Consider the following 26,559-nt stretch of genomic DNA (forward strand, 5'->3'; position numbering starts at 1 on the left):
ACTGCATCCATAGCAACGGTCTGTTATACATAGCAACGATCTGTTATACATAGCAACGATCTGTTATACATAGCAACGATCTGCTATACATAGCAACGGTCTGTTATACATAGCAACGGTCTGTTATACATAGCAACGGTCTGCTATAAAGAAATAACAGACCGTAAAATGCCGTAATTGACCAAACAGAATCGAGTATTCAACATATAACACTCATAATAATTTGAGATGTTAAAGGAGGGGTGTCTTGCTTTTTTATGAAATAAAATACAGGATTTGCCCCCCCTCCTCCGCACCCCAGTAATTTTCATACAGTCCCTTACTTCACTTCTCCACCATACACAATGCACAACAGAAAACTACCTTATTTGTATTCAGAATGGTCACCGTGTGCTTTATCTGCCTTATAACTGAAGCTAGAAAGGCCTTGAACTGGAGCTGCTCGGTTTCTTTTAATCCCCCCCAACGCTCTCTGTCTCCCCCTGCAGGCAGGTGCTGGTGGTGCTTTCACAGCTTGAAGGAAACGCCGGCTTCTCCATCACCCACCGCCTGGCTCACCGCAAGGCAGCCCAGGCCTCCCTGGGAGACTGGACGCCCACCAAGGCCACCCACTGCCCGCAGCTCACCCCGGACATTGACGGCCTGCACCGGCCCAGGCCGCTATGACCACCGCCCACCGTCTCGCACATACACACAAGACTATTATCCAATGAACTGTCAGACCACTGGAAAAACCAGGCGATGGAGGGCGAGCGGTGTGTGCAGCCCTGAAACATGGAGGAAGGTGGGGTATTTTTTGGATGAACACACACCTGAATGTAAAGCATAAATGGGCAGCGTTTATGTGCTGTCCTCCTGATGCTCCACTTTCATCCGCGCTCTCTCCCATGCCAAGAGGATGTGCCATGTCAGGATGAAATGAGGGAAGCGGGCCACATGGAGTGACCTGGACTTACTCACATAACAATTTTTCAACGGGATCCAGTTCAGACTACTTGAAATTCTGGACGTTTTTTTTTTGGTACGAGCGCTGTACGTGGAACGGATGTCATCCCCTGAGTACGCTTGGAGACGACCCTGCTTTCTTCACAGAAGTCAGGGCGGAGTGCCGTAAACTACTGAGCCATTATCCGGCCCACAAACTATGAGCCAATCACCCGCAGCGGTCAGACACTTACCCCTCTCCTATGTCGTCCACAAGGACGGGAGACTTCAGGGGGAGTTTATCTCGCCCAGCTCTCATCAGCACGGTACTTAATGAGCCAAACCCATATTCCAGTTCCACTCATAGTCATACATGTTTTTTTTATTCGAGACACGTCGGTCTTACTTGTTTTATAAGCGGCCCCTTGTTGCCGTCTTGTCCATATTTGTGTTTTTTGAGGGTCGTAGAAAAAGCCATCATTCATACAGTCTGTCCCCGCTCTCTGTCATCACCTCATCACCGCAGTGCTGTCTATAGCGCTCTCTCTAGCTCAGGACCAAACCCCGTGATTTGTAGAAGAAGCTGGAGTAAAAGCTGATGTTGCGGCAGGTGTACGGCGCCCAGATAGCTCACTAGCCAAGCTGTGGTGTCGAGAGGTTTTTATCTTGACACATAATAGTATTCCCACTCTTGTGTTTCGATAGACTAACATACAATTTTGGCTTTTTTCCCTACAGAGCAACAACAATCCTTCCCCCCCCCCTCCCCCCCTTCTTCTCGCTTACTTTAATTCATTTTCACTCAGCCTCAGTTTCGGGGTCTAAACGCTGGAGGCGAGTCATTACATGACCAGCTTTGTAGTTTACCCCCTCGGGGCACGCTGGGCTCTTTCTCATCCAGTTCAGCAGTCAGTTTATATCTCCACAAATAAATTCACACTTTGGGAGCAGCTCCCCCCTCTCTCTATAACGGAGCTGCTTCTTGCACTCTTGGATTGTGACACCTCCCAAAAAGTTGCATCTGATCTTTCTCGGTACTGAAGGTCAGTTTCTCACTCTTTGCCAGTGTTTTGATTGACACGTTGGTGTACTTAGGGGAGTACCAGAGGAGCTAGTTGCTGTTTGAACAGCCAGTTTGCCGCCGGGGGAGCTCTTACGACAAGATGCCGAGTTTACTTTGGGAGGTCAGGGACCATTTTTTGTTTGCTTGGGTGCGGCGCGAGCATCTGGGCCGCCCTCCCTCAAGAATACACCGACCGCACATTAGCGACAGGCACAGAGTTCCTCGTGTTATAACAAATTTCCATTTTGTCAGAGTTGCGTGCACACATAACAAGAGAGAGAAGGGACCCCCCTGAGACATGTTGTGACACAGAAAATAGTTTAGTTTCCCCCTCGCTGTTTTCGTCTGCGTCGTTTTCAAAGGATGGGTTGCCTACAGCTGTTTTAACGTCGGGGGCCCCCGCCCGCTTGTTCGTTCCAATTTCTCCAGTGTCAAAGCCATTACTCCTGCTCCACTAAGGATCTTTCAGTCTTCACCATGGCAACATAGATGTTTTATCAGAGAGAGGTTGGGGGAAAGACTAACGTGGTACTATAGTAACAGGATGTGGGAGACATTTTTTCAAGTCGATGTATTGTGGAGTGAAATGGGGGGAAAAACTTGAACGCTGATAATCGCTGGAGGAAAAAAAAAAAGCTATTTTTTTATGTCAAGATCGTTTTAAGTATAAATATTAAAGTTCCCTCATGAGATGATTCAGTTCAGGACTTGAAAAAGTGCTGGAACATGCAACTTCTCATGAGCGTTTTGTCGGTAGCGTCGATGAAAGCACTGTGTCCCGTTTGCTTACTTATTCTGCACAACCGCGACTGATAGGCTGTACGTCATGTCATCTTCAGGACAGCTCGTAAGAAGACTACCAGTTAGTTAAAGTAGCTGTAAATATGTTTTCCAAAGAAACATAATGACCACTTTCAGATGTCTGTCTGCCCTGTGTGTGAGTGTGAACTTTAATTTATTTGTATAAGTGATTTTTTTTTAGGCCTGTAGTCAAATGCTGAATACTGGACTGATGTATGACAGATAAAGGAATATGATGATGTTACGGCTTTAGAGGGATTTGCTCCACAAAGAAATGAAACCTGCACTGAAACACCTGCAATGACGACGCACCTCAGAATTCAGTGTCACCGCTGGATCACTTTACATTTACATGAGATTTTTTTTTGTTTTATACTATGTTTTTTTTTGTCATAATTGTTCATGTTGGCTCTCGCTGGTGTCCTGTGAAACCTCTTCTGTGAAGTTGTGGAGGCGACTCTTCTGTGCGTCGGGGGCGCCCCCTGCTGCCGAAGAGAAAAGCTGGTTTGTCACAGACCGGCCAACACAACAACGCCTTTTTCTCCCTCCTCCTCTCCGTTGTCTGGTTCCCTCCTTGTAAATTGTACAGACGGCAAAACTTAAGCCACACATAAGATAGAAAAAAAAAATCAACTGACCCTTTTAAACTTGTAAAAAAAAAAAAATGAAAGTATGATAGTAGAAATGAAAATAATGAAAACTAATGCTGAAAAAAATGGAACTCTGATGAATGTGATATATATTTTATTGATCTTTTCTGGGAGGGGAAAATGAGTATATGTGTACAAACATATGTATGTTTAATTTCCAATCTCAGGTTCCGATGGACCAAATAAATTTTTTTAAATTAACATTAACATTTGTCATTATTACGAACAACCCTGACAGAGGTCAAAGCAGAAATGAGATTTGATTTGTTTTCTGTTAAAGCTTTTTGTTTTTGATGAATAATAAGGAAGTCAAAGCTTTCAAGCTGCAAATATTTAAGTGGAAAAGCACACTGATGAAAGGATAATGTATTTACATATCCAAAATGTTTTTCACTTCCATGTCGACTTGTTTACTGCGCTATTATTGATTCCAGAAATCCACTTTCTGATGTGTTTGTTATCATTGGTTCCTCTTTGCTTTGCCCTGTGATGTGCATCTTCTCATCTCTGAACTCTTCCCAGCAGACAAAATGTTTTTGGCGGATATATATCTCTCTGGTATCTTGTGTTTATGTGTCCTCTCCACCTCTTCTCCCAATCCTCCTCCACCCCACCCTTCTTTTTCTAAAAATGTCCTGCTTTCCACTCCTCTCTTCTCTATTTCCCCCCCCATCTTCCTCCAAGGCAAACCCCCTCCCGGACCCAAACAACTCCCCTCTCCCCCCCTCCTATCCTCAGATGCCAGGAGCACAACCCACCCTCGTCTACTTCCCCAACTTTGTCTCTGTGATACTAAGTTTATTACTGACCCCAGCAGAGACACAGTAAAGGTTCCATGAGGTGCTGACATCCAGCATAAGGAGTTGTCAATCACTTTCTTCCAGCAAGAAAAAAGAAGGAATAACTTAGAAGGCACTCGGCTCATCTGGAACCAAAGGTAAGTATCTGTCCATGTCTTCAGTCATCCACCTAAGGCAGGGGGAAAATGTGATAATGCTGTAGCCAGATAAACTTTGCATGCTAAAAACGTCATATGTGAGAAGAGAAAAAAAAAAAAAATCTGCCCTCTCATGGGAAATCTGTTCATTTTCCAACCCCGCTCTGTAGATACGAAGGAGCTAATTAGATATAGGCCTTTCAATTTAGTCTGCAGACATGATAAGGCTGAATCATTCCCCAGCAACACTTGGTATGGAATTGAAAAGATACAGAGTTCCTCAAAGTAGAGGGAAAGTTGTTTTCATGTCAAAACTGCATTAGTGTGATAAAATCTAGCATCTACTGTGCAGAGTTAAATGCAGTTTGTTATCAAAGCCAGGTTAAGCACTGCTGTATATATGTTTAATCACAATAAACAGGAAAAACAATACTGACACTTTATCTAAAAACTTAAAGTTTGATTAAATACTTAATAATAAATCAATATTATGTTCTTTCAGATGATTTTAAAGTCTTGGTTGTTAGTAAAATCTAAAGAAAGACTTAAGGAGCTACGTGAGCTACCACCAGACGATCACATTTCTCCCCCCTCTTATTTTTCCCACTTGTCAGGCCAAGAAAAATGAAGCATGTGACATGCAAGTAGAGGACGACAGGGGTTGTGGCAACCACAGGATTTTTTTGTCAAGGATCACTGGCGCGATGGCGCAGCTTGAGGAACATGCCTGACGCAGCCTCCGTCAGACTGAGAATCCTCTTGTCATGAGAGCTTCTGTCATCAGGGCCGTCAAGCCCGAGTGTATGTGAATGAGAGAGGTTGTATTTTAAAGCACACAGGTCTTCAGTCTATAGTGTGTGTACTTCACACTGTGTTGAGATTAGACACCTATGTCAGCCTTGAGAATAGGAATCTATACCATCTCGGTTTATGTATAGCCTGTTTGCTGCTTGGTGAAAGGCTCGTATATCCTTGAAGTAGTCTTACTTGGAAAATCTGCAGCAGTTTGCTTTGTGTGCCTTTTTTTTTTAAATGTTATCATCGGTTCTGAAATAGCTTTTGTGCGTCCTGGCAGCAGTGATGCATTATCAAGAGGAGCATTTCAAACCCTGTCTGGAGTCTTCTAATAGCAGTGAAAATCGTTGTTGTGTCAGTGCAGCGTGGTACTTGGATGTCAGGGTGCATAGAACAAATACTTCTGTGAGCTTGGGTGTCCTTCCACCGACATTTCCAGCCCTGCTTCTTCACGTGTCAGTGTGACCTGGTGCCGGGCGGCTGCGTCTATGTTGTTTCTGGTAGCTGTGAGAAATACAATCCAGGTCCAGTTTAAGTGACAGATACGTGAGTTTAAAGGCTTATCAGACACCAAAACGCATTGCATGTTTGATTTGGCCAGGACGAGGATGTTGAGTTGTGGTCATGCAAAAGTTGAGCCAACTTTAGTTTTTTTAAAGGGACAGTGGTGTGGTTGCAGATTGCAACCAACTGAGTACCCCTCCGCTCACTCCTCCCTTTCCAAGACTGCGGTAACGTGAGCTGCCGAGTGCAAAGCCATGGTCTCACTCGTTCAGAGGCCATCTTTACCATAATAACACTACTTTACGAGCAACAGAAGTCAGACGGCGGTTGGTTGGTTGGTTGTACCACGGTTTTGCACTCTGCGGCTCACGTTACAACAGTTTCACAAGCGTGTCGGAGAACTACGTGGCCTTCAGGTAACATAAAAACGCGAAAGGCTCTCTCTAGATCCAGTGTTTGGTTTGTCCGTTCTGGGCTACTGTTGAAACATGGCGGAGCAACATGGCGGACTATGGACCCTATGTAGATAAGAAGGACTCATTCTAAGCTAACAAAAACACAATGATTCTTATTTTCAGGTGATTATACACTAATTGAAACATAGTTATGAATATTATATTCAATTTCTGCCGTTAGATCCCCCGAAATGTTACACACTGTTCCTTTAAACTTCTGACTACATACAGCATCAATGATGTCACAGTGTCCTGGAGTACACCTTACTCTTTAAATGTCTCTCCACCCTTTAAAATGCACCAAACATTATACAGGACCTATTATGCTTTTGTGCTTTTTCCCTTTCCTTTAGTGTGTTATATAGTTGTTTGTGCATGTAAAAGGTCTGCAAAGTTACAAAGTCCAAAGTCCACGGCAAAGGGAGTTACTCTCCGTCACAGAAACACTGCTTCTGAACTATCTGAAACGCCGCGCTTTAAGTCCCGCCTTTTCTCCCGTAACGTGGTGATGTCACCAAGTAACACATTTGTATAATACCAGAGCGTTTCAGACAGAGGGTATTAGAAAATTAAAGCTTTTTGACCTTTAAAGCATGTAAACATGTTCTAGTAGAAACCCAAAATACAAGTTTGCACCTGAAAATGAGCATAATAGCTCCTCTTTGAGCAATAGATGTTCAATACAGTACAATATAACATGAAGTGTTATTTATTTAATGCTTTATTCCTCTCCTAGTGGAAACTGAAGGCCACAACATGGCGTCCCAGATCCCAGCGCTCACACAGCCCGACGCCCCGAGAAACGACAGCGTCTTTTCTGTCCTATCTGGTTTTTACTCTCTGGAGTCCAATGTTCCTGGACTCTCTAAGGTGATTCTCAACAAGCTCAACATGAATGACTACGGAGAATACAGGTAAAAACTGCATCCAGACTTAGATTAATGGCATATACTGTTTGTGATAAGTTGCACTTCCTCTACATGTTAGTGTCTCAAATTCCACCAAATTCTTGAACATGTGTCGTGCTTGGCAAATGAAGTGTCTGATTCTAATAAGGGCTACCGTTGAGGGAAAGGCTAAAGGGGTCGCGTTCCGCAACTACAAGGAGATGTTCAAGAAGATGGAGGAGACCTTTCAGTTCTGCACCAGCTGCAACAAACTCCCCGAGCACCTCGCCGAGGGACAGACCCTGAAACGCTGCGTCAAGTGAGTGCTAGCATTAACACCGATTAACTCTGATCACTTTTAACAATCAGAATATTTTGGGCCACTGAAACCTACACCGTTCTCTGATCAGCTCTGTCATCATCCGGCCAGGACGTTCCAATAGCTGTCATGTGTGAAGCATTACCACTTTCCGTTGAATCAGCGACAGAATGATAGTCCACCAAGGTGTGGACAGCTCTACAAAGGTGGACATTGGCCAATGGCAAATATAGCTAATCCCTCTGAATGTGTTTCATCAACAGCAGATCATAATGTCACAACATCACATAGTGTATTTCAAGGAGTGTACTGAGAGAACAGTATGCTGCCTCATTGCTTCTGTGCCTCATTTTTCTTCTGCTTCTCTGTGCCTCTATCGCTCTCTCTCTCTCTGATTCACACACACACAGTCTTGCATGTGTGTTCCTTGAAATTCTCAGCTGCCACTGCCTCTCTCAAGAAATGTTACAAGCAGCAGCAGCAGATAAAAAAAACTGCTGACAAGTAAAATCCTCAAGACCTCTGACATCTGAGAATTACCAACAATAGTCCAACGGTGCCTGCTTGTGACTTTCCCTCACCGCTTTCACTCTCATTCGGATTCATATTTATTGCTCTTAAAGCTGAGGCGTCTCTGCAGAAGTGTGTTATACTTCACCTTTCAAGGGCACCTGTGGTTCGTCACCTTGTTTTGTTTTCTCCTTTGGAGGATTAGTACGCCCAAAGTGTGCCATGGCAGAACACGTAGGCTGATAAATGATTTTATGTAAATGCGTGTGCCTCGAAGGCCGCAAATGATTGCAAGGTAAAGTAATATAGTCTCCCAAAGCACCAACTGGCGCTGGCTGTCAGACCTCTAATCCAACACATTACCCCGCCACTTAAACCGTGTGACAACACAAAAGCCCACATCCGCACAAAGCGGTCGTATAATCAGTAATAAATTCCAGCCTCTACCTACGGCGGCTGTTTTTGCCAGCTGTCGGCTAAAACAGGACAGAATTCATCTTCAGTGTCACGAATTTGCAACCGAATGAGAAGGCCAACATGGGTGAGATGAATGTAAGATGCTATTTATGTCTGGATACAAACAAGATATTCTATCCCTAGAGAGGCTCATCCCTATGTCCCCAGGGTCCTATGTTGTTATCTTGATATAAACTAACATTGTAAGAGATTAGTAAGTGCTATCTTTGCAGTTCAAATTGCAAACGAACAAAGGGAGATGGACGTTTCAAATGCAGTTTGAATATTAAAAATCCGTTCAGCCACCATGGAGATATCAGTGTCTAAAAAAAAAAGAGAAAACTGTCTTGACTACAAATTTCGAGGCGTAGGTTTCAAGGTGGGGGATTTCAACATTTGACCTAGAGAAACATGCATTGCTGAGAACATAAAACCCTTGGAAAGGTCTCATCAATGTGTCATATTCAGAGTATACTAGTGCATTTTCATCCAATTATCAGTCCCAGTTGTAGTAGAATACATTCAGTTACATCATTATCCATGAGATATTTGTTATAATGGTGAAATTGCCTTTGTAATTAAGATTTTATACAAGGGGACGATAAAAATCTTATTTTTTCCTTTATTGCATCTCCATTTTCTCTGTAATGGTAATAGACTTAAGTTAACTTACAATAGATTCATATTCCTTAGATTCTTACCTGCATATAAGCCTTATGAGGAGCTATTCCTGATCAATTTTGGGTATGTTATTTTAGGCGTTTTTTCTCTCCAAGCGATAGGGCTTGGGCTTAACAGCATAGCATAGGACCCTATATGTAATGCACCCATAAATACAGTGACCAGACGTCCCAGTTTGTCCGTGATTGTCCCGGTTTGTCCATGATTGTCCCGGTTTCAAGCTAAGTGTCCCGAGTCCCGACAAATATCTATAAAACACTCAACAGTCAACAGTTTTCAACAGTCACTACCAAATCGTCCCGGTTTAAATGTCGTCTGAGCTCCTTTTATTATTCTAATAGCCTGAGGCTGTGGCAAGCAACATGATGTAATCGAGATTATTCGGGTTCAAAACTAGAGTTGAAAAATAATTTCCGTAGTCCCAGACAACAATAAGTTTCCTCTGAGAGAAACTCTCTACGGGACTCCCAAACTGTCAGTGGGTCATGAGGGTTATAGCCCGATTCAATTTGATTAAAGGGGGGTGAAAGTAGTGAATGTGATAAGTCATGATTGTCACAGCCTCTAATGCATCCACCTATAATAATGCCTTCTTTCTGATCCCACTATGTGCTCAAATGCGCCAATCACAATGACAACCAGGTTGATGTTTAGCAGGTATGCCATGTTTACCATTTTCAACATCTATAAGTTTAGCGTGTTAGCATGCTAACACTTGCTAATTAGCACTAAACGCAAACAGCTGAGGCTGATGGGAATATCATTAATGTTCAAGGTATTTGGTCATGAACCAAAGTGTAGGGCAAACCGAAATTTTGACCTGATGATGGCGCTATAGATGAAAGGTCAGAGGATCACCGAAGTCATCAGAATTTATTCTCTAGGGACTTTAAATATCTGTAGTTTGGGGATATAAAGTTAAAGTGTTGCTTTTTGTTCATCTTTTTCAACTCCTCTGCCCCGTGTCGTTTCTTTCCATTTAATTTCCCTGCGTTTCTTTTTACCCCCCATCTTTCTCTCACAGGTGCTTGAATGTGTACTACTGCACCAAAGACTGTCAGAAAAAGGACTGGCCTCAGCACAAAAAGGTCTGCAAGATACTGCGCCTGGTGGCCATCGACAGACTAGTGGAGTGGCTGATGTTCACTGGTGAGAAAATGAAAAGGCGGCGCTGTTGAAATTGAAACGCCTTGATAGCTGTTTGAGTTCACAAAACACAAAAATCATTCATCATCATTAATGAGATGGCATATTTTAAGGATGAGCTGCAGAAATTAAATGCCTGAGAGACAGAAAGTCACAATGTGATACTGGTGCGCTTTTGAAATTTTAATTAAAGTTCCTCAGCCTTTGAATTCTCTCTGATTGCTTTTCAAACACCATGTAAACGTACAAGACGTGAATCAACACGAATCTGTGTCCTCAGTTCTATGTCGCATAAATCCATCATAAATGTTCTGCCACCCACACAGGAGACCTCCCGTTCCCCACGGAGAAGTGGTCCAAGTCAGCCGCTGAGGTGAGGAACTGGGACGACTGGCTTCCCATGCAGGGGGACCTCACGTCACGTCTAGACGCCATCTCGTCCGGCACCAGCATGGCGACCCTTTGGAAGAATGCAAGCAGGCCGAGGCCGGACGACTCTGACCTGCGAGAGTCCTTATGGCGGATTCAGAGCGAGTTCCTCTCTCGAGTTCTCACAGTTGGGATGGCCGTGCGAAGCTTCCGCCTCGACCCGTACGCTAAACCACTCACTATTCACATAGCGGGGGCATCTCACAATGAATCCATGGGAGCCAGACTGACAGACTATGACGAGCTGAGCAACATGTTCCCTGGACACCAGGGCATAGAGGTAGTCATGGTGGGACCAGAGGTGGTGGACGGCCCCATCGTGAGGCCTCCACTCAGGGCGTTTGGCCCCAGGCAGAAGGTCTTCATCAGCGCCTATAAAGCCCTCTATCACCAGTTCTGGGAAGATGTGGTGGAAAAAGAGGAAGCAGCCAAGCCAGATTTGGTGGTTGGATTTCATCCTGGTATGTGAAGGCCTACATCCAACATCCTGCCAAACACGATCAAACAACAAGTGATTGCGCAACCAATAAATCTTGAGATACGTCTGGTTGAAAGGAGACTTCCACCTCGAAATGCTTTTAAATCAAACAGTAAAGAACATAATGATCGCGGCCGGCTATAAATAGAAAGCGCTCAGCTTAAGTGGTCAGCTGTCTTGGAGAACCGGTGACTCGTCTCTCCCTTTATGCTCATTTGACAATTACCTCTTTCAGAGAAAAGAGCAAGCAGGAGAGAGTGTAACTCACTAGATGTGGCCCCATTCATTAGCGGCAGGCTTTTATTGGGGATTTGGGTGATTAATGGGAGCAGCTGGGAAAGAGTTTGGCTTCTGATCGCTGGACTCAGCGTAATGTCGGTAAGCTGCCCTTTTGAAAGCCCCCTCCTCAGATTCACTGTGATGAACACGTGTGCAAAATCACTGATGTTAAACAATCTTTTCTGAATTATGGATATTGTTGCTTAAACACACTGCAACTTTTTTCACTTCATAAACAAACAGACATCTGCCGTCCACTCTCACAGGCAACCACCTCATTAAAGTGTCACTACACAACCCGACACCTCCTAAGCTCTCGCACAGAATCCGCTCTCTGACCCTTTAACCTGCGAAGCAGCAGTAAAGCCCTCCGACCCAGCCTCACCCAGGACCCCTGGCTTCAGTTATCACCGCAGGCTCCACTGGAGCTAAATATACAGGAATTAGTCATCCTGCGAGGAGTAAACTACCTGAGTGCCTGGCTGCGTTTCATACCGCAAAGCTGGCAGAGCACCGCATTATGACACTGTTTAAGTGATAGGGGAGCAGGCAGCGCGACGAAAGGAATAAAAAAAAAAAAAGGAAGGTGCGTGTGAAAGTCACAGAGAGAATGAGAATGAGAGAGGAAATGGCTGCTAGAAAGCAGTAGAGAATTAGAGAGTAAGAGGCGGAGGGTGATGTCACTGTCAGCTCTCGCAAAGCAGGTAGATGCTGGCTAAGTAATGTCATCCATGCAAAGATAGACAGTTGCAAAGAGGATGGCTGTTTGTTATCCACGAAATAAACTGGATCTTCACACTTCACAACTTTTCAGACCAGGAAACAAATTAAGTCTATTTCCATTAACTTATTGCAGAATCATTAACAGTCAGACTGTACCGTCTCTTCGTCACCTTATCTCCTGGAGGCCTAAACGCTTACTCCCTGTTAAATGTTTTATCATGATGAGAAGTGTAACCTCGGGGATGTTCGTATCGTGGCATGCATTATTAAAATCAAAATCCTCTCTTTCTGCAGTTCCCCGGTAAGATGTGTGGCAGGCGCTGGATAACATGATACCATCTGTGTGCCTGCCAAGTATCACGGGTCTTAACAATTCTCTGCATCTGTGGCATGCTCTGAGGCCCCCCAACACACTTACTGTATAACCCAGTACAACCACACTAGTAATGTACTGAACAGCTGATGCTTTAATAAATTCATAACATGCATAGTTTTTCCAAGATGCTGATTGAAATTTAATCTGTGATTACGTCATTCTCTTGGACAAACTAATAATGTGAGACTTTATTGATCAGCGCAGGGAAATTCTCTGTTTGCTGCTCACTGAAGGACACTAAAGCCGGATGGATTTACAGTATTTGCTGCCACGGTGGCTTGAACCTCAGTCATCTGGTTGAAGGGTGAGCTATTCACCACGCTACCCTGCAGCTCAGAAAAAACAACATACTACTGATATAAACCAGAGTCAGGGGGAGTCAGGGGAAAGTGACATCTGTCAGTTAATATGCTGAAGGATTATGAAACCCAACCCAGCATGAATACAGCCAGGCTGCTGCACTACACATCGTCTCTAAATTTCCAGCTGGTGTGATGCAAGGTTAAGTTAGAACAAGCTTTCTGAAGTTTTTAAACAAGGCCAGCTTGTTTGGAGTGAGATTAACTTTGTCATATCGACTGATAATTAGGCTCAATGCAAAACCCTTGACAGTGGCACGTCCAGAAGGAGATATATTCTAGCTAACAGGAGAAAAAGACAAGGCTGGCTGGAGACTAATCAAGCGTAATCTGTTCGATCCTCACTTCGCTGGGGAAAAAGACCAGACTTTTTACAGACTTTGCCACTCTGCAAAGTCAAGTCAAGTCAATTTTGTTTGTATAGCCCAAAATCACAAATTTGCCTCAGGGGGGTTTTACAATCTGAACAGGATTGACAGACGTGCAATAGATGTCATGTGTATAGAGTAACAACATAATGAAAATACAACATAGACAATCCATATGGCAAAAAATAATACATGTAATGTGAACACATGTGAGAAGGTGGATCCAGGAGGATGTCAAGCAGCTTCCCGGTGTCGCCAAGCAGATAGAGCCAGAGCAACACGACTTCCTCTCCACGCCAAACAGATAGAGCCAGAGCAACACCACCTCCTCTCCACGCAAAACAGATAGAGCCAGAGCAACATGACCTCCTCTCCATGCCAAACAGATAGAGACAGAGCAACACAACCTCCTTTCCATGCAAAACAGATAAAGCCAGAGCAACACGACCTCCTCTCCACGCCAAACAGATAGAGCCTTAGCAACACCACCTCCTCTCCATGCAAAACAGATAGAGCCAGAGCAACACGACCTCCTCTCCACGCCAAACAGATAGCACCAGAGACACACAACCTCCTCTCCACGCCAAACAGATAGAGCCAGAGCAACACCACCTCCTCTCCACGTCAATTAGATAGAGCCAGAGCAACACGACCTCCTCTCCACGCCAATTAGATAGAGCCAGAGAACCACAACCGTCTCTCCATGCCAAACAGATAGAGCCAGAGAACCACAACCTTCTCTCCACGTCAAACAGATAGAGCCAGAGCAACACGACCTCCTCTCCATGCCAAATAAATAGAGCCATAGCAACACAACCTCCTCTCCAGGCCAAACAGATGGAGCCAGAGCAACACAACCTCCTCTCCATGCCAAATAAATAGAGCCATAGCAACACAACCTCCTCTCCAGGCCAAACAGATAGAGCCAGAGCAACACAACCTCCTCAGACCATCCTGCAGTAAAATGAGAGGTTTTCTAAAGGGACTCTGGTGCTCATAAACATTACCACTTTTATCCACAGAAACCAAAATCAACACAAAATCAAAGTTCCTCGTAGTAGCTTTAAAGTGGCAATAGACAACTTTTTTGCTTTAACTTATCGTTGTGAAGTAAATGTTGATTACACAATGTAATGGCTATAGAATGATGACACCATCGCGTTTAGATTGGTTCTCTATAAGCCTGGCTTTCACTATGCAATTCTCTCTGCCACCGGGTACGATCTCCCGGGAAAATGAAGGCTCGATTTACGGCACCATCAACCATTGCACTATCAAAACAGGAAGAGGATAGCACTTTTTGTTTTTCCCGGTAGCTATCCCCAGTTGAAAAGCTTTCTGTTTCCACTTTAACACGCTGGTTGCACAACTTCTCGAGGGGAGAACTGGTGGTCTGGTTGGTGTTTTCGCAGCACAATCAGGTTGACTTTTGATTTTGTTTTGTATCTAAATAAAATATCTTCTATTTGAGTACCTTATCATGCATCTCTTACACATGTGTGTTTTTAACGCAGGGTTCCACGCTAACCAGGGTCACCTTGAAGGTTGGCTGCCCACCCTTCTGCTACTCAGAGATTTTGACATCCCAACCTTCTACACCATGTACAGGTTAGTCACTACATTTCTGAGGTATTTATTGACTTTCCATATATTACGGTAACTCTGAAACATATAGTATGGATAATAACATCCGTTGCCCTATGAGCAATAGTAAATAAGTTCACATTGTGTACCATCTGCTATCCAAAGCTATATAGCCCAGATCACACCACTCCTTCCACACTTCACACTCCTTCCCTCTGGTGGCAAAATACCAGCTTCCTGTTTGTACAGAGGCCAAATTGAAGAAAAGATTTATTTCTTTTGCTGCGGGCGCTCTCTGCAAACTCCCCCTGTAGACTCCAACTTGATGATATAGCAAAGTTATTGATGGTGTTTAATCTCTTCTCAGTCTCTCATGGACAATATAACGCACTTGATGAATTGATTCTCTTTGTCTCCACGCAGCGAGATGGAGCTCAAGTCGTCACTCCAGATCCTATTGGAGTTGGAGATGGGCATCAGGGACAGCGGAGCCAATCCATTCACCTCACAGAAACCAGAGCAGGTCCAATCTTGCCCCAACAAAACCCAAGTGTACTGCAACTCTCACTACGTCCGTTTCCAGGGACTGCGGCCTCAAGAAGACTTAGAGGAGCCCGGGATAGACAATTAAGAGCCTCAAGTCCTCCCCTTTTAAAGACATTTCTCACAGAAACGACGCAGAATATGAGGCATGAAAGTGAGAAAAACGCACCTTCGCTTCACTTAACACACTGAAATAATGAATTAATGAGACAGATTACAGAAATCACTCAAAGCTCATTATGTAGTGTGATGGCACCCGAGGGCAGCAGCGGGGTACAAAGGTTTGCACTCTGTTGGGGCCCCGGGGTAGCATGGTAGCGTGATACAAAGGGTCATGGGTGTGCATATGTAATGAGACCAAAATGAGTTCAGACGTCATCTGACGGTTTCCCTGTAATTCGTTCTGCGGCTGGACAAATTCCCAAATCTCCCAATAGCTGCATGAAATCAGATCATATGCATACTAATGTAACTCGTGATCTAAAATTACACCTAAATGAATTATACAGAGATGAATTTGGTTTATTTTTGTGATTCTGTTCGTAGCTGGACTCTGAATGGTGAGTATGTGTACAGACAATATAATAGTTGTTATGTGCTGTGTGGAGACTCTCCATAGGCCTTTTCCCTGTCTCTTTACAATAAAAAAAGGGCCAAAAAGCCAAGCAGCATTTGTTTGACAGCTGTTTTCAGTTTTTTTCAGGGTTGATAACAGTAACACCGTACAATACAACGCAATCTAAAAAACAGCATGAGCCACAGGCTTAGAAATTACCACGAGATAAGATTGCCTGATTGTCTGACACAGTCTCAAAAAAACAAACAAAACTGAACATTTTTTGCTTCACCTATTGCAGGCCTGTTGTAAGGGATTGCATTATAGTTGGAGGCATGGACATATCACAGGATTCTGCCTCTGTTGCAGCTTTAAAAAATGCCACTTCATGCCTACAAAACTACTCTTAGACCCACTTTCAAGATAATGGTTTATGGGCCCTCTTTCCTTGTTGATATACATCCATATTGATTTTCCTACAATTTAGCAGTGGTCAAGGCACATTAGAATACTCTTTGTATGTAGAAAACTGATATCTGTAAAGGAATTGCTCTGCTGCTTGTTGGATTAATGTGTGAAAATAACTAATAATGCTCAATCATGACACTGATATCAATGTGTTCACACTAGGGCTGTCAAAGTTAACACGATAACAACGCATTAACACACATTTTATTTTAACCCCACTAATTTATTTAACGCATTAACGCAATTGATCTTTCGGAGGTTGTAGCGGGCTCAGTTTTAAAGCTAGAGTGAAGATACTGGCATCATATACAACTAGAAAACCATTGGTACCAACGATGTCATAGTAACTTGTCGCAAAGGAGGCTAAATAACGCTCCAAACTTGCGCTAAATTTTGGTGTAGGAAAAACTGTCACGGACATTTTCAAAGGTGTCCCTTGACCTCTGACTTCCAGATATGTGAATGAAAATGGGTTCTATGGGTACCCACGAGTCTCCCCTTTACAGACATGCCCACTTTATGATAATCACATGCAGTTTAGGGCAAGTCATAGTCAAGTCAGCACACTGACACACTGACAGCTGTTGTTTCCTGTAGGGCTTCAGTTTGCCATGTTATGATTTGAGCATGTTTCCTTATGCTAAATGCAGTACCTGTGAGGGTTTCTGGACAATATTTGTCATTGTTTTGTGTTGTTAATTGATTTCCAATAATAAATATATACATATATTTGCATAAAGCAGCATATTTGCCCACTCCAAATGTTGATAAGAATATTAAATACTTAACAAATCTCCCTTTTTAAGGTGCATTTTGAACAGATAAAAAATGTGCGATTAACTTGCAATTCATTGTGATTAATCATGGACAATTATGCGATTAATCGTGATTAAATATTTTAATCGATTGACTAGTTAATACCACTACACCATTGTGTTTCTTTTATTTGCTTCATAAGGAGGGGAAATGTCTTGCAGAGTGTTTACAGTGTGACTCTGTCCTCTAGTGGATGAAAGTGGAATAGTGTAGTTGTAATAGTGGGGCTTTTTAAGTTTATCATGGTGAGTTAGCATTAAAAATGACTTAAGTTATATTTTGATTAAATATAATTCTGTGTTGGGATATTATCCAACAGTGATGGAGTGGTTTGTGGTGTTTTCTTGCCATGAAAACTATTCAGAGATGTGAATGTTGTCATATGGCCAGTCAGGAAGGGTCTGGAGTTGTCAGATGTTTCTAGAAGGGAGAGAACAGGTGTTATATATATGTGGCACCAGCAGCCCCCCAACCAGAACCAGCAGGCCTCTCACATAACAAACCACAGCAGCAGCAGAAGAAGAAGAAGAAACAGCAAGAGTGAGACTCATTTACAAATGACGGACACTAAGAGGTAAGGGTAGCTTCAGGCAACATGTTTTATATGTTAACTCATTAGGAATCTGTGCATGTATGTAGTCACTCTTCATACTGGAGCAAATGTTCCAGGCTAATAATAGAAATGTATGCGCTTTTCACAGCTGCCATTTTCACATTGTCACTGCAGGGTTTGAACACAGGTTTAATTAATAACATTAATGATGGCCCTGTTCCGTTAAGGTGTGCCAGGGCTCTGGTAGTGTGCATGCTGGCTCACTGGGATTGCTCTGACACTAAATGGAATGGGACCATAATTAATTTGATCAATCACACCTGTGGTTGGTTACCCTGCTATGACATGGAAATAGACAAGCTATATGTCGTTGTCTAAAATTGACTTGAAACTTGACTTGGACTAGCAAAAAATGACTTGTCTCTGCTTTTTAGTTCATGAAAGTATACTTTGTAAACTTACTTAGCCAATGATTCATGTATAACATAAAGAGACTTGTTCCTTTTGCTATGTGACTTGATGTTTTGTGATGACATTTGAAAAAATAATTTTAAAAAAATGTGTAGTTCTTGCATGCCTCTACGGTGAACGGATAATCCAAAAACTTGATGAATTGAAGTAAATTCATATCAAAACATCCTTTTACAAACTCTCACACACTTTAATAGGCTACTGTACCAAAAAGTAAGCACAGCTACAAGCCAAGTATTTATTATTTCTGTAGGCCTATAAGGCAAGGATACTTAATTATACTTTTCTTAAGTATATCTTGATCAAAAGATTAAGTAAATTGGCCTATAAGCCAAGTAGACTTTTCTGTATACTTGTCAGTATAAGCTAAGTATACTTAGACTTTTTCTGTATACTTATCAGTATAAGCTAAGTATACTTAGACTTTTTCGTATACTTGTCAGTATAAGCTAAGTATACTTAGACTTTTCTGGATACTTGTCAGTATAAGCTAAGTGTAGTTAGACTTTTCTGGATACTTGTCAGTATAAGCTAAGTATAGTTAGACTTTTCTGGATACTTGTCAGTATAAGACAAAGTATAATTAGACTTTTCTATGTACTTGTCAGTATGAGCCAAGTATACTTATGTGAACTTTTGTTACGTATATCTCTGATAACTACATAAAAAGTCAACTGAAAGTATACTCTCTTATTTTAAGTTCAAAAGAAGTATACTAATAGCACACTTCAATACATTTCATTTTGATAAGGGATGTTACAGGTAGGGGTGCCACGATATACCGACGATAACCTTGATATTTAAAAAATGAAATATTGATATCATGTTAATTATACATATGTGGTAATATTGTGTAAATAATCCAGCACCTCTTAAATCATTTTATATACACAGTTATGGTTACAGACTCTCTCTCTCTCCCTACACTTGTATTTTGAGTGTAATTGTAACATTTGCCAAAAAAAGAGATAAAACGCACAATAAATGATAATAATAAAGATGAATTTGACTGATACCATTTTTTATGGATATCTTGATAATATCGTTAACGTGAATTATTTTGGCCAAGATGATCTTGTAGTGAAAATCTGATATTGTGACAGCCATAGTTACAGTATATTAACTTGTGGTGTTTATAACTTAACTGTTTATTACTAATGAGTTACTAGTCAAAAATTGTATTGTATTCTGTTCTTCTTCTATGTGTCTCTCCAGAGCTAGTCTGGAGACCAAGGGGGGTAAAGCCATGGCCTTCCAGTCTCCAAAAGAGATGTTTGAGAAGATGGAGGAATCTTTTAAAATCTGTGCCTGTTGCGAGAAGCAGCCGAATCAACTTTCAAACCCACAGAGCCTGAAGCGTTGTGCAAGGTAAAAAAACCCAAAATAACAAGATATCCCCCCGCAGGCCTGTGCAGCCGAGATATTCCTTCATCAAAGTGAGTCATTTTACAATCACAATCAAAGATCTCTCTCTTTTCTCCCGTCTTTGCACAGATGTCTAAATGTTTACTACTGCTGTAAAGACTGTCAGAAGGAGGACTGGCCCAAACACAAGAAGTTCTGCTCACAGCTGCGTCTGGCTGCCATTGACAGAGTTGTGGAATGGCTTTTATTCAAAGGTAAAACATGTATGAAAGACAGTCCACAAAAGCAGGAAAATACTATCAGTCTTCTTCCAAGAAAGGAATATGCAAGAGATGATAGTTACCAAAACTCATGAAATACATCTATTAAAGGTCCCATATTGTAAAAAGTAAGATTTTCATGTCTTTTATATTATAAAGCAGATTTAAGTGCTTTATATAAATACTGTGAAAGTATCGAAGCGCTTAATATACAGAGAAATACACACAGCCCTGTATTCAGCAATTGTGCGTTTGAAACAAGCCGTTAGGATTTCTGTCCGTTTGTGATGTCACAAATATACAATATTTAGACCATTACACGGTTTTAAACGTAAACATTCTAAATGTGTCCCAGTTTATTTCCTGGTTGCAGTGTATGTTAATGACATCAGCTGACAGGAAGTAAACATGGACCCAAACTGTTGCCTGGCAACGCAATTCTGTTGCAATTCCGTTTAAATGCACTAAAACGGAGCATTTCTGACAGAGAGTAAATACAGGTATAATCAGGTAGACAGTATGAGGAAAATAGAGGTTTTTTTTAACATTACAGCATGTAAACATGTTCTAATAGAAACACAAAATACAAGTAAGAACCTGAAAATGAGCACGATATGGGACCTTTAAACTACTAAACTAATTTCATTCTTTTTTCTCTATCTTCAGGATGCCTTCCATTCCCTACAGAGAAATGGTCAAAGCCCCACTCAGAGGTTAAAGGCTGGGACGACTGGCTTGCGATGCAGGGAGATCTCACAGCTCGCCTCGATCCCATTTTAAACGGAGCGAACATGAAAGAATTGTGGACCAACGCTGGCAGATCTCAGCCTGACGACGAGGACCTGAGGCAGTCGCTGTGGAGGGTCTGCAGCGAGTTCTTCTCCAGGCCAATGACCATCGCCTTGGCGATGAGGCTGTACGGCCTCAACCCTCACTCCAAACCTCTCACCGTTCACCTGGTGGGAGCGGGCCAAAGTGAGACGCTGGGAGCCAGACTGACCGACTACGACGAGCTGAGCAACATGTTCCCTGAACACCAGGGTATCGGGATAGTCCTGGTGGGACCGGAGGTGGTGAACGGCCCCATCGTGAGACCTCCTCTCAGCGGGGCCGGACCCAGGCAGAGGGTCTACGTCAGCGCCTACAAGGGCCTCTACCACCAGTTCTGGGAGGAGCTGGTGGAGACAGAGGAAGCAGCCAAACCAGACCTGGTGGTTGGATTTCACCCTGGTGAGAACATCATTCTCCCATTACACAAAAATATAACACTTTTAAACTGTGAAATCTGATTTTGTGTGTGTTTGACAGTAAACTGCTAGCTACTCTGAACTCTTTTTCATTTGTTTTCCTTTCTGTGTGAAGGATTTGACGCCAGTCAGGGTCTGGAGGAGGGTTGGCTTCCAACACTGCTGCTCCTCAGAGATTATGAGATTCCTTCCCTTTTCACTGCTCTCAAGTGAGTGTTACAGCCACACACATATTGTGGAATACTTTACAGAATTGCAATGTTTGAAAGTACCCAAGTACATTTACTCAAATACCGTGCTTCAGTACAATTTGAAATGTACTTTTACTTTACTTGAATATTTCCATTTAATGCTACTTTTTGCATAAACAACGCATCATCAGGCTACAAAATAAAGCACTGTAATAGATGAAACTACCCATAAGTATATAAAGTAGTAATAATATTGATCCAATAATAGCCTATAACAATATAACACTGACAGGAGCCAGTCTGCATGATGAGTACTTTTAATACTTAAAGTACATTTGGGAGTATTTTTATAGTATGGTATAGCTACTTTAACTTGGGCAAATAAGTTCGCTTTATGCAAATGTATGTTTTTATTAATTATTAGAAATCAATTAACAACACAAAACAATGACAAATATTGTCCAGGTACTGCATTTAGCATAAAAAATATGCTCAAATTATAACATGGCAAACTCAAGCCCAACAGGCAACAACAGCTGTCAGTGTGTCAGTGTGCTGACTTGACTATGACTATGACTAATTGTGCTGTCTCCACAGTCAACCACAGTCTCCCTGCTCTCATATCATCCATATGAATTCATCCATAACGTCGTATATAATGTTTAATGGCTGCTGATGCTTCTCGTCCTCCGCCCGCAGTGAGACGGAGATGACCTACTCCCTGCAGATCCTGTTGGAGCTGGAGATGGACATGAAGGGAAGCGGAGCCAGCCCCTTCGCGTCCCTGAAACCAGAAGTGGTTGGCTCCTCTCCCAACAAGCCTCCCGACTACTGCAACTCCCACTACTTCTGTTTCCAGGGTCTGCTGGAGACGGCGGAGCTTGAGGACCCAGAGGAGGCCTGAAGGAGGCCTGAAGGAGCTAAGTGCTGAACACACACACTGCTGTCTCACAACTGGAACTCTGATATTTTTGGACTATGAAGTATTGTCTGTATATGCCTATTTATTCTTACAATTAAATCATGTAATAATGTTTTATAAAATGGTGTGTGAATACATATTATTGTTGAAACGTTACTTTGGTGACAGCTATGAGTGTGCTATGACATTTGCATTCGCTATCTCATTTTCATCTTGCAACTGCAGAGTTGTGAGATTTGAATATTCTGTCTCTGAACTATTGTTGTGTTATCAGAGAGGCAATAAAACTTTGCAGAAGCAGTCAAATGTCTACTTATATTAAATGAAATGGTTGAATTATTAAATACGAGGGAGACTGCATTATCCACTCTGGTTTAACACAGCTTTGCTTCTTCTAATTTCAAATCCATTTCTTACAGTGTATACCTCTAGTCATTTTAATTTGACAAGAAATACTCAAAAATAAAACATGTATCTGTTAATAAGGTATGAGAATTATACGCCAAACAATACGACATCGCCAAAACAACCTTTTTAATATCATATTGTCACCAGCTGAACACTTATTTATACTGCAATGCAGGATTTATGATATTTTTTGTAAATAACATAATAAGTTTAAAAAACTAAGACTAATATTTCACATGAGTTTAGGCAACATACAGTACATATAAATAGTTACCAATAAATATTTTCCTCATTAGAAAAATTAACATCTGAAGAAATTATACAAAAGCAAATCTCCATCTCTAAATCCATGTCATCATGTGTACATTTCTAGCAAGATTTGACAGATAAAACCAGGTCCACGATGTAAAAGACAATATTGACGATGGCTCCAATGGTAACAGTATTCATGTCTACGAAGGAACACTTCTGACAGATGTAAGGATTGTAATTGTGGCGTTTGTAACCAAAAACGGACCAGAGAATGATGGCGAGCAGGTACAACAGCACTGCCACGATGTTAAACACCAGCTCCATCGTACTCAGCCCGAATGAGAGCAGACACTGCAGCAGCTTGAGCAGGTGGAGAACCATGATGACCACGGTGACCAGGAGGCAAACGGCGAACAAAACGATGCTGCATATCATCCCGAGAGGTCGAAAGGCCAATTCGCCGGTAACAAAGTGGTCAGCGGCAGCGGTGAGAATAATACACGCTGTAAAGGCCTCTGCTGTGCGGAGTCCTCCTCTCAGGCTGGACAGGTAGCCTATCGGAAACTTCATTTTTTGCATTGCAAGGTCAATCAGGAAGAAAAGGGTGGCAACCAGAGAGAAGATGAAACACAGGATGTCGCCGATGCAGGAGAGGCAGACGAAAACGGCCGCAAAGATGACCGTGGCGGAGGTGATCATCACGGCGCACAGGGAAGTCAGCCCGCAGGTCAGGTCAGCCCAGTTGGGGAGGAAGGCGACCAGGAGGATGTGCCACATTTTGTGCTCAACCACGCTCAGCACTACGGGCACAATGATGCAGAAAACCCACACAAACTCACACCAGACACCCCACGGACTCACCATCCTGCCTCTAAAGAGAACGATGATGAAGGATAAAGCGCTGAAGATTATTTCCAGGAGGCGCAAAATGCCCTGACAGCCATTGAACGGGCCACACGTGATGCTCAAATTATAGGAACTCCGGATCTTGAAGGCAAAAAGTATAGGATGCAAAAGTCTACCAGCACTCTGTCAGATGTACTTGACTTCAGGTCCAATCCTTGTTCTACTGCTGTTGAATTCTCATACTGTAGAGCCATGTCTTATATGACTTTACAGGCAGGCATCATTTACTCACTCCCTGTTATTCAAATGTCCTGATTTGTGAATTGCTCAGTGTGCTGGTGTGTGATCCATGAATGTCTGAAGTGGAAGGAGACTGCTTTTGCACTCTCAACTCTCGACCGATGCTGACAGATGCACCATCTATGGAGTTTTTCTGCAATTCATGTCTATTTTTGCTTATCCAGTCATTTACCCAGCAGGCAAACTCCCTTATGTGTTAGAATGAACATCCTCGTAACTCTGTTACCTTTGTCTTCTAAGGATCTTATACTTAATTAATTGATTTATTATTACCTTAACCAGATTAAAATGTGTTTGTTTTTTTTACTTTTACCTTCAATTGCAAACTGACAATCTGTCTCTTTCACATAAAAACATATTTCTTGTGTCATTTTCAGCCTCTTCATCTAGTATTGCAAAAAATGAGGTCACAGATATGTCTTTTTTATCAGAGCGTCAATTTATTCCCATTTTGGTATTCTGGCCCTCGTCTGTCTGTTGCTGACAGATCCTGAGAAACACAGGTGTGTTCATTCATGTGTGATTTCATTTTCAAACAGACTTAATGCAACACATCTTACACCTTCAAATATTCATTGGCAGTGCCATATACAGTTCATATTTCAAAGCAGCGTATTAGGCAATATGAAAATGGGCAGTAAAAAAAACATATATAGCTGCATTGTAATTTTAGGTTTAAATACACATCATACATTAAACTTTACATTGAATCATAAATAAACTGGTAAATAAAATACCCAACAGATTAATGATGAAATTTGTGGTTTCAAAAATGCAAATGACATATTAGGTTTTTTGAGTGTGATCAGAAATGGATGTTGAAAGTAGGGCTGCACGATTTTGAAAAAATATCTAATTGCAATTATTTTGACTGAAATTGCAATTGTGAAATGGCAGAAATGGCACTGTTTGCCAACTTGAAACAAGGCTTTAAAAGCATAAGACATATGAAAAACTCACTTTTTGCAGTGTGTGTGTGTGCACATACATTTGGGTATCTGGAGTGCCTACCAACCCACAAACTGTGAAATAAGACGACCCAGTCAGTGTTTTGTGGGCTATCTAGATCAGAAAATGTGATAAAAACAAGCGATTCAGATACGGCTCCCCTTCCTATGTCACGCTGTGTTCCATTTAACTCGGAAAGTCAGAGAACTTAATGGGGTTTGCTCCAGCCAGATTAATCATTAGCTATTGTTAGCAAAAAACAGTTGATAATGCATTACACCGGTACTTTGTGCATACAAACATTGTAGCAACATGTCCACAGATAGAAGTTAGACAGTACTGTGTGTACGACTGATTTAATGAGATACAAATAAGACATAAGTGCTATAAACAGTATATTACTACAGCTTTTTTATGATCATTTAGTATCATTTATTATTTGTATTAGGTCTTAAAGAGACAGGCGCAATAACAAATGGAGCGTTTCAGACAGAGGGTGAATATATGTATATTCAGACAGACAAAAATAATGTGTTTTTTGAACATAAAAGCATGCAAACCTGTTCCAGTAGAAACCCAAAATACAAGTATGAACCTGAAAATGAACATATGTCTCCATTAAACTAGAAACCTCTAATTAGCTAGACAACTTAACTTGCACACACTTTAAAAAAGATGATAGGAAAGTCACCACTAAGTGCGTTTAAAGCCACAGATACCGAGCAGGCTAAAAACAAGGTCCACTGTGAAAAGAATGAGATTCACATAAGTCAGAAATGCAACCATGAACTGAATGGCCCAGATACAGTAGCTGGGTGGACAGGGACTGGGTCGAGGGTTGTTTCTGAACATAAAAATGGGCCACATGATAGCAGCAAATATATACAGCACGACGGAGATCACCAGAAATATAAACACAAACCTGTCCAGGTTAAAGGGCAAACACATCCTCAGTTTCTTCAGGATGTTGGTGGCTATGATTAGAGGGAGGATGGGGAAAGGAATGATGTACGCTATGACGCACATGATCAGAGCTGGCTTGTCTCTGTAACCAGTCAGTGACACAAAAATCATGCAGCTCACAAAGGCCTCCATGACCTTCCAGAATCCAGGCAGAGCAGCCAGGTAGCTCCCTTTCTTCCCGTCCAGGCATTTGTCCTTCACCACCTCAAGCGTGTAGAGAAAGCCACACAAGATAGCAAATATACTCACTATCCAGCCGTACAGGCATTTCAGGCAGGCGTAGAAGTTGACGTAGATGATGGCGACAGACACGGTCATGAGCGTGGAGGACATGGCCATCCCCGTGGCGAAGTCAGGCCAGTCCATGCAAAACAAGTTGAGTACGATATCGAGCTTGAACAGCTCAATGATGGTGATGACGAGGGTCATGATGGGGCAGAAGGCCCAGGTGAACATGGCGTAGATCCAGTAGGTATGGCTGCTCCCTCCTCTCAAGGCACCCAGGACAAAGGTGACCACAGACAGGAGCATCTGAGCCATGTGCAGGCCGCCTCGGCCAGATAACAGAGTAGAAGGAGAGAACACCGCCTGGGACAAAGTGTCCTTAATATCACCAATTATTCCCATGTCTTTAAATGAGCTGGAGAGCAGTTGAAATGCCTTCTATGTCCTCACAGATAGCTGGTTGAGGTGTGTTTCCCGTCGCTTTAGTGCCTTCCAGCTCCA

At 42.3% G+C, this 26,559-nt stretch overlaps 3 protein-coding genes across 4 annotated transcripts in view; all 3 read left to right on the forward strand.

Moving 5' to 3' along the window:
* Nucleotides 1-3,639, forward strand: part of capn15 (calpain 15) — a 44,076-nt gene extending 40,437 nt beyond the window's left edge. For both annotated transcript variants that reach the window (XM_074618989.1, XM_074618988.1), the window contains exon 12: nucleotides 489-3,639. In XM_074618989.1, the coding sequence (XP_074475090.1) occupies nucleotides 489-666 (178 nt within the window). In that variant the 3' untranslated portion in view covers nucleotides 667-3,639. The remainder of the gene's footprint in view (nucleotides 1-488) is intronic.
* Nucleotides 3,640-4,121: 482 nt separating this feature from the next.
* Nucleotides 4,122-17,013, forward strand: mss51 (MSS51 mitochondrial translational activator). Its single transcript, XM_074620418.1, has 7 exons — nucleotides 4,122-4,375; nucleotides 6,866-7,043; nucleotides 7,186-7,335; nucleotides 10,007-10,131; nucleotides 10,455-11,018; nucleotides 14,655-14,748; nucleotides 15,148-17,013. Exons 2-7 carry the CDS (start codon nucleotides 6,886-6,888, stop codon nucleotides 15,353-15,355), a joined length of 1,299 nt encoding a protein of 432 aa, XP_074476519.1. The 5' UTR covers nucleotides 4,122-4,375; nucleotides 6,866-6,885; the 3' UTR covers nucleotides 15,356-17,013.
* A 519-nt stretch (nucleotides 17,014-17,532) lies between these two features.
* On the forward strand, nucleotides 17,533-22,444 carry LOC141758724 (putative protein MSS51 homolog, mitochondrial). Its single transcript, XM_074620353.1, has 6 exons — nucleotides 17,533-17,681; nucleotides 19,347-19,499; nucleotides 19,626-19,750; nucleotides 20,423-20,986; nucleotides 21,119-21,212; nucleotides 21,894-22,444. Exons 1-6 carry the CDS (start codon nucleotides 17,557-17,559, stop codon nucleotides 22,096-22,098), a joined length of 1,266 nt encoding a protein of 421 aa, XP_074476454.1. The 5' UTR covers nucleotides 17,533-17,556; the 3' UTR covers nucleotides 22,099-22,444.
* Nucleotides 22,445-26,559: the final 4,115 nt, after the last annotated feature.

The sequence above is a fragment of the Sebastes fasciatus genome, chromosome 20, assembly GCF_043250625.1.
Source record: "Sebastes fasciatus isolate fSebFas1 chromosome 20, fSebFas1.pri, whole genome shotgun sequence".
Classification (NCBI taxonomy): domain Eukaryota; kingdom Metazoa; phylum Chordata; class Actinopteri; order Perciformes; family Sebastidae; genus Sebastes; species Sebastes fasciatus.

Coding starts and splice junctions, on each gene's coding strand:
- mss51 (XM_074620418.1), top strand. CDS start 6,886: ATGGCGTCCCAGATCCCAGCGCTCACACAGCCCGACGCCCCGAGAAAC. Junction 7,336..10,006: donor ACCCTGAAACGCTGCGTCAA/GTGAGTGCTAGC, acceptor TTTCTCTCACAG/GTGCTTGAATGTGTACTACT. Junction 14,749..15,147: donor ACCTTCTACACCATGTACAG/GTTAGTCACTAC, acceptor GTCTCCACGCAG/CGAGATGGAGCTCAAGTCGT.
- LOC141758724 (XM_074620353.1), top strand. CDS start 17,557: ATGTGGCACCAGCAGCCCCCCAACCAGAACCAGCAGGCCTCTCACATA. Junction 17,682..19,346: donor CAAATGACGGACACTAAGAG/GTAAGGGTAGCT, acceptor GTGTCTCTCCAG/AGCTAGTCTGGAGACCAAGG. Junction 21,213..21,893: donor TCCCTTTTCACTGCTCTCAA/GTGAGTGTTACA, acceptor CTCCGCCCGCAG/TGAGACGGAGATGACCTACT.